This window comes from Leguminivora glycinivorella, chromosome 10 (genome assembly GCF_023078275.1).
Source record: "Leguminivora glycinivorella isolate SPB_JAAS2020 chromosome 10, LegGlyc_1.1, whole genome shotgun sequence".
In the NCBI taxonomy this organism is placed as follows: domain Eukaryota; kingdom Metazoa; phylum Arthropoda; class Insecta; order Lepidoptera; family Tortricidae; genus Leguminivora; species Leguminivora glycinivorella.
The window spans coordinates 8,700,809-8,708,079 of record NC_062980.1 but is presented as its reverse complement, the minus strand read 5'-3'; the positions used below and the strand labels follow the sequence as shown (position 1 = coordinate 8,708,079).

Below are 7,271 nucleotides of genomic sequence, written 5' to 3'. Positions count from 1 at the left end.
TCCCAAAAGTTATTGGCAAATCACTAGAAAGAGTGCAGAGGAAGTTCTGTAAGCACATTTACAAACGACTGTACGGATATTACCCAGGATATATGTATCCATCTCTATTCGTAACAGGAATGGTTGGTCTTCAAACTCTAGAAACCAGACGGAAACTGCTGCATATTATGCATTACCGCCAACTGTTTCACCAAATCACCATAGAGTAGATGACGCATCCGTGCTTGAGAGAATGGGGCTGCAAGTGCCAAGAGCGAATGTGGTGGTTGGCATGCCGGGCGCGGTGCCGGCGCGGCGGCGGCGGCGCCTGTTCGCGGCGACCGGCGCACCGCTCGAGCCCGAGCTGCTCTTAACCGCATCATGTTGGAGACAGACGATATTGACATATTTGCTGATAGTGTTGGTGTGTTTTACAGAAAACTCTTAAGGTTCATAGACTCTACACTCCTTAGGTGATTAATGTAATAACCATAGTTTAACTTTTAAGTGTGTTTGCTTTTATTTATGTCAATTTAACATGTACATAATTATATTACCACATAAGTGCTTTGGTGAAATACTGTTAACTTTTGTGTATTTTTAATAAATAAACAAATAAATAAATAAACGTGAAAAAAGTCCCAGAATCGGGCCCCTTTTGCTATACTCTGACCGCTCCTGTCTATACTACTGTAATGTTTGACGTTATCACGTTAAACTACCGTCCGTAAACCGACTTTACAGACAACCAATTTTTTTTAATAATTATCGATCACATCCGCATTGTTCGAGGCATTAGTAAAACCGACGAAAAGTTGACCATTGTGATCAGTAGAAAAGTTCACGAAAAGTTAAGCTAGGAACATACTACGCGGACGTCCGCCGTCGCGCGACCGCGGACGCGGATCTAGACAATGAATATACACTTAACTTAACCGTGCAAACTATCGGTCGACGGCCGTGGACGTGGCCTTGAGCGTATGGACGTTCGATCGAAATCTGGATCGCTGGATGTTTGAAGACCATGCACACTGATCGCGGTCGCTCGACGGCGGACGTCCGCGTAGTATGTTCCTAGCTTCCGTGCAAACTATCGGTCGTCGGTCGTGGACGTGGCCTTGAGCGCACGGGCGTCCGATCGAAATCTGGCTCGCTGGATGTTTTGGTCAGCCGAAGCCACGTCCCGAAGACCGTGCACACTCGGTCGCGGTCGCGTAGTATGTTCCTAGCTTTAGGTCGATTTGTTTGCTACTTTCAAGCTAGGAACACACTACGCGGACGTCCGTCGTAAATCGACCGCGGACGGGAATCTGGACAATGGAAATACACATAACCGTGCAAATTATCGGTCGACGGACGTGGACGTGACCTTGAGCGCATGGACGTCCGATCGAAATCTGGCTCGCTGGATGTTTTGGTGACCGTGCACACTGATCGGTCGCGGTCGCGGTCGATTTACGACGGACGTCCGCGTAGTATGTTCCTAGCTTCACGCGACCGATCAGTGTGCACGGAACAGAACATCCAGCGAGCCAGATTTCGATCGGACGTCCACGCGCTCAAGGCCACGTCCACGTCCGTCGACCGATAGTTTGCACGGTTATATGTATTTCCATTGTCCAGATTCCCGTCCGCGGTCGATTCACGACGGACGTCCGCGTAGTGTGTTCCTAGCTTTAATATACACTAGCTAGGAACATACTACGCGGACGTCCGTCGTAAATCGACCGCGGACGGGAATCTGGACAATGAAATTACACATAACCGTGCAAACTATCGGTCGACGGACGTGGACGTGGCCTTGAGCGCATGGACGTCCGATCGAAATCTGGCTCGCTGGATGTTTTGTTCCGTGCACACTGATCGGTCACGGTCGATTTACGACGGACGTCCGCGTAGTATGTTCCTAGCCGTGCAAACTATCGGTCGACGGACGTGGACGTGGCCTTGAGCGCATGGACGTCCGATCGAAATCTGGCTCGCTGGATGTTTTGTTCCGTGCACACTGATAGGTCGCGGTCGCGGTCGATTTACGACGGACGTCCGCGTAGTATGTTCCTAGCTTAATGGACGTTTTATTATGTTGCTCTTACACAGACAAAGCAATTTACATACCATTGCCGCGTTTGCTCCATAGTTAGTTGGTGCGTATGCATGCAACAAACGCGGCAATGGTATGTAAATTGCTCGGAATTGTGTTGCCCGTATAAGAGCACCAATAAACACCATGTGCAGTCACCGCTACAAGAGCTCAGTCTATCAAGATATTAACACTGGTATTCAATGATAAAATGTTATGTTATTTCCAGTTGTTTTTAATGTATTGTATTATTTGATGTAGACCTTCTTTCCCACTGGCACCATCGAGAAATTCTGTTTCCAGAAATATATGGCCATCTTTTAAGAAAAGTTTTAAAAATGCATGAACTAACTGTTGTTCTCCTTTATCTACTTCAGTATTTCCCAGCAATTGTGATGTTTTGGCATCATCACAACCATTAACAATACTTGAACAAGCATTTTCTAGCACTATAGGTTTTTCTTCTGAATTATTATTCTCCAAAACAGTCTCTGCCTCTAGTGAACAATCTTGTTTTAATTTCTTTGCATCATTTGCGTCTTCTCTTTTAAGCATTCTCCTTTTCCTTCTTTGATTACTCCATGTGTTTTCAGTAGCAATAATGTCCAGAAGTATACAATTTCCTTTTTTGTTAAGAACTTTTCGTGATATTTTTAAGGTCAGAAGAAGGGGTTTAAGTTTATCAAACGCAATGTCAACATTACTTATACTATTTGATAATTCTGGTAACTGGTATACAGTGTTAGCAATCTTTTTCCGGGGCTTATCTCTTGGTGGAACTGAAAAAATTAAATAATTAGTAATAACTGCTGTGTACGGGATGCTTCCCGCACAGTCTTGAGATGATATAGTTGATAAACCGTACATGCTGTAAAAAAAAGGTTCAAATGTCTATGCTAATTAAAATTAAAATAAATGAATACCTAATTTGTAAATATTATAGTCTTGATATGTCCATGCTAAACCCCATCTTGTGACCCTGCCTTGGCAGAATTCCGTGCTAGTGTATTTAATACCTTCTGCTTTCAGATCTTCAGATAATTCATTTAATGTAAACTTATGTCCTACCATTGTAGTAAATAATCTGTAACAGAAATAACAATCACTAAGCTAATTTTGTCACTTGATGATGAACTATGAACCAGGTTATGAAATGGGTAAAATAATGCATACTTACATGACTTTCTTTTTATGGTTCTTGCTTTCTTGTATCATTTTTCTACAAAATTCTAACTCTCCTCCATCTGTGATCAATTCATGTGGGGAACCAGTAAATCCATTCTTTGGAGGTGGTCTAAATCAGAAAATAAAAACATGTATTTAGGAAATAACAAAAAAAAAGGTTTTGCAGCATCAGAGAATGTATGAAAGGTTAACTAACTAAATACATTTGTAACCAACCTGGCAGTACTGCGAGATTCTAAGAGTTCTTGGATGTTGCTGTAGAAAGGAGGATTGCACATACTGAAGTCAAACCCTAGTCCACTGTCTTCAGTAAATAGAAAATCATATATTGATTGAGTTTTGTTTAGTTTTACTAAAAGAAAAGATAACATATTAAAATTATACATCTTATACATGAATATGAATAATACATACTTCTTGTAGTATATACTCACACTGAATGAAATCCTGCAAATTATTTTGTTGAACATTCTCTAAAGCCTTACTAAGGCTTTCTTCATCGTTTTCAGTGCCTAGCATGCTCCATTTGTTCTTCGCTGTTGCCAAAAGTGGGTAAATAGCACAGGCACCAGTACCTAAACCACAACAAACAATGAATAACTAAGATGTGAAGAATGCTTTTTAAGAATAAAATAATAAAATGATCCATACCTATGTCCAAGCCTTTTATATGTCCAGTTCTTTTGATAGCTTTAATTAGGTCTTCTATCCACAGCAGATAGTTGAGTCGTAAAGGCAGTGTGGGCACTAATCTGTCTTCAGGTATTTTAACATCTAGATTGAAATCTGATTTTAGTAGACACCTTGTTAGTACTCTTAAGGAATGTGGATCTTTGAAATCGATTGTTACTTTTCCTGATACATCCTAAAATAAAGGGAACAACTTAATGACCAAGTTTAAATAATGTGTATTATCCATTGTTGTTAAACTTACCGTTTTACAAATGCTAGAAAATTCTGAAAAGTCTTTTGAAAGCTTCGAAAAATCTGGAGGGTTTTTATAGATATTTCGCGGATGCATGTATCTGTTCATAGCCATTATTGTTGTAAATAAAACAACTTTAAGTGAAAATGTATCCGTTTCGATTTCATAACCTTAATTAATTAATGAAGTGTCAATGTCACGCTATTGTCAAATTTGACGGTCTGTTTGAGTACTGGTTTTAAACGCAGATAAAGGAGTGCTAGATTAAACCATAGACAAAGAACTTATCCAGTAATCATAATGTTGCCATATTTCCATCCTTTTGTTTGTAATGTTTAATTCATTCATTCACTTCATTTGTCTAGGTGTTTTCATTCATTCTTACTTCCTCTCATTTGGCGTCGAGTTGAGTGACTAGTCGAAGATACAGTTATTATTATAACTAAGAATTTATTGTAATTTATATTTTGAGAAACAATCATTTCATAAAGAATTAAAAATGGTGGACAGGATTGACATGGCTTTGGACGATATCATAAAAGCAAGTAAAGGAGGAAATAGAAGAGGAGGTGGTGCAGGCCGAAAATTTGATACTAACAAAAGACCTGGCCGTGGAGGCGGCGGAGCTGGTGGTGGTTTCCGCAATGGTCGGTCCGGTGGCGTATTACGTGGAAGAAATCGTGGCGGAGTTTCCAAACCAACAAATTACACAAGGGTAAATCGAATAACCTAAGATTGTTAAATTTCAAAATGGCCGACCGTCATGACGCATTTTGCTGACGGTGAATGGAGCGAACTGGTAGAACTGCGAAACGTAGCTATGCCATATTGATACCAAATGTTTCCTTGTTCAAGGATTACTGATGTTACTAATGTTTTCAAATAGTTAAAATCCTATTATTGTCCATATAGTTCTTGGGATCATCCTAAGAACATGGAAAGTAATTTATCGTTTATTTGCCACCTTTTTCTTGTACGTCGATGGTTGGGCCGTATAGTCCCAACTGTTAAGAACTGAAGGACTTGGGTGATGCTGTCCCCGTACTGCGTTCATGTAATTTTACTTCAACGATTTGTCAATCCTCTGGAGACACAAGGAATGGTCGGAAAATAAGGAGATATGTGGAGGTGTTGCTGTGTTATTTGCATTCTCTCCGTGGCACAAGCTGTGGGCGCTGGATATGGAAGAAGGCACATATCGAGTGAAAACTCGATGTAATTCCACTATCTGCAATGTGAAGTTGCCACAGACTCCCCATGGACATGTGAAGCAGACGCTAGTGCTGTGTATCAGTGATTAGAAACATCATTAAGGGACTATTTTCTCAAAATTGATATTATAGTATCACTGTTTATGTCAGTAATTACATGTATTTTGGAATTGTAAAATCATCATTTAAATTTTATTTTGATAGTCCACTATCCCATCAACTGTAAATGTTTTTTTTGGTTGCCATGTATTTTGAGTGTGCACATACTCAAAGACGCATTGAGTGGCCAGTTGGCATGCTCTATAAGGACGACATTTCAGGGTGATGTTAACAGCACATGGAAACATGATATGTTTTCGGAGTTTGGTGGCGAGAGGAAGATGCAAAGAAGCGGTCCCATCACCATGGGCCCTACAAAGCTCATGGTGTCCAATTTGGACTTTGGAGTTTCTGATTCAGATATTCAAGAGCTATTTTCTGAATTTGGCATTTTGAAAAGTGCCGCTGTACATTATGACAGATCGGGAAGGTCCTTGGGTAAGAATAACTAGTTTAAATACCAATTATGATTTTCTGACAACTATCAATATCATAAATAAAAGCTTTTACTTTCTACTACTTTTTAAAATTGTTAAGTCCATTTTTGAAATTCAAACCCTCTTATAATTGTACTAATACATAATTTGTTTTAGGGACTGCTGATGTTGTGTTTGAAAGGAGAGCTGATGCCCTAAAAGCCATGAAGCAGTATAATGGAGTACCTCTAGATGGCCGCGCAATGAACATCCAGTTAGCTACTTCAGAAATAAGCACCTTTAGAACTGAAGAAAGAGGAGGAGGTGGCCGCCTAGGAGGTGGTGGCGGCGGAGTTCCCATCAGGAGAAATTCTAACAGAGGTACAAAAATCTAAAACACTATCATATCATAATAGGATTATGAATTTTAACTCTTTAACATGTATTTACCTCAAATTAATCATTCATTCTTATTTCAAGTGGGTGGCGCTGGTAGAAATCAAGGTGGTGGAGGAGGCGCACCTCGGGGTGGTGCTCGACGCGGCCGCGGAGCCGGCGCCGGCCGCGGCCGCCGCCCGGTCCCAACAGCAGAACAACTTGACGCAGAATTAGATGCCTATGTCAAAGAAATTAAGTAAATTACAATTAGTAAAATAGTGCAGTGAAATGGACACTTTGTACATTAAGGAAAATTAACACTAACTGTGTTGAATTTATTGATGAAATGAGATGGAAAAAATGTTTAGCTATAATATTACTCTAAATACTGTAGAGTATATTATTTTTGATGACATCAGTTGAAATTGTGGTTTAGACTTCTGTTTTCCAGCAAAAAGAAATTTTCAATAAAAGCATTTTGATAATTGGTTGCCTAGTATTTTTCAATCTAATTAAACTTATTACAAATAATTATTTTTGCCACACTGTGTAGGTAGACCTTACCATCCTGAACGTCAGAACACTTATTGGCCCTATTGGTGTTGTAACTAAGTCATGCCCTAGTCACTGTTATCAAGCGCCGATCCAGCTTCGTGCCCAGGGGGGTCACGTGGTGAGTGCCCAGGCCACAGGGGGGTCATGTGGTCTATTTGTATGGCCAACCTAGGCTCCAGGGGGGTTCCCCCTGGATCCGCGCATGCTCTTCGTGCATTTTCGCGAGAACAATCTGCAAAAAAAAATTTTAAGGTAGGTAAATTTTATGTTTTTCCTACTCAGAAATAACAAAAATCCCGGTCCCAAAATTTTCTATTATTTTGCATACTTTCCACTTTGTAACCGCTGTACAAAGTGTTTGAAAAATGGTCACGAAGTGGAAAAAATAAATTTGGGACGTTTTTTTCCGCCTAGTAGGATGAAAAGGGCTCTTAATTCGGAGT

General features: G+C 40.3%; 2 protein-coding genes across 2 annotated transcripts; one reads left to right on the top strand and one right to left on the bottom strand.

The window, feature by feature from the left end:
• Window positions 1–2,258: 2,258 nt before the first annotated feature.
• LOC125230501 (U6 small nuclear RNA (adenine-(43)-N(6))-methyltransferase) lies at window positions 2,259–4,333 on the bottom strand. The gene is made up of 7 exons (XM_048135674.1): window positions 4,179–4,333; window positions 3,896–4,109; window positions 3,679–3,819; window positions 3,461–3,596; window positions 3,237–3,353; window positions 2,983–3,143; window positions 2,259–2,838 (listed from the first exon to the last, which is right to left on the bottom strand). The coding sequence occupies exons 1-7, from the start codon at window positions 4,281–4,283 to the stop codon at window positions 2,279–2,281; spliced, it is 1,434 nt and encodes a 477-aa protein (XP_047991631.1). The 5' UTR covers window positions 4,284–4,333; the 3' UTR covers window positions 2,259–2,278.
• A 224-nt stretch (window positions 4,334–4,557) lies between these two features.
• LOC125230200 (THO complex subunit 4) lies at window positions 4,558–6,763 on the top strand. The gene is made up of 4 exons (XM_048135281.1): window positions 4,558–4,884; window positions 5,701–5,917; window positions 6,073–6,276; window positions 6,376–6,763. The coding sequence occupies exons 1-4, from the start codon at window positions 4,669–4,671 to the stop codon at window positions 6,531–6,533; spliced, it is 795 nt and encodes a 264-aa protein (XP_047991238.1). The 5' UTR covers window positions 4,558–4,668; the 3' UTR covers window positions 6,534–6,763.
• Window positions 6,764–7,271: the final 508 nt, after the last annotated feature.

What these genes read in the sequence shown, in the direction of transcription:
- LOC125230501 (XM_048135674.1), bottom strand. Translation starts at nt 4,283, where the DNA reads ATGGCTATGAACAGATACATGCATCCGCGAAATATCTATAAAAACCCT. An exon ending in TATAAAAGGCTTGGACATAG is followed by an intron (nt 3,820 to 3,895) that starts GTATGGATCATT and finishes GTTGTGGTTTAG; the next exon opens with GTACTGGTGCCTGTGCTATT. An exon ending in TTTGCAGGATTTCATTCAGT is followed by an intron (nt 3,597 to 3,678) that starts GTGAGTATATAC and finishes CTTTTCTTTTAG; the next exon opens with TAAAACTAAACAAAACTCAA.
- LOC125230200 (XM_048135281.1), top strand. Translation starts at nt 4,669, where the DNA reads ATGGTGGACAGGATTGACATGGCTTTGGACGATATCATAAAAGCAAGT. An exon ending in AACCAACAAATTACACAAGG is followed by an intron (nt 4,885 to 5,700) that starts GTAAATCGAATA and finishes ACGACATTTCAG; the next exon opens with GGTGATGTTAACAGCACATG. An exon ending in CAGATCGGGAAGGTCCTTGG is followed by an intron (nt 5,918 to 6,072) that starts GTAAGAATAACT and finishes AATTTGTTTTAG; the next exon opens with GGACTGCTGATGTTGTGTTT.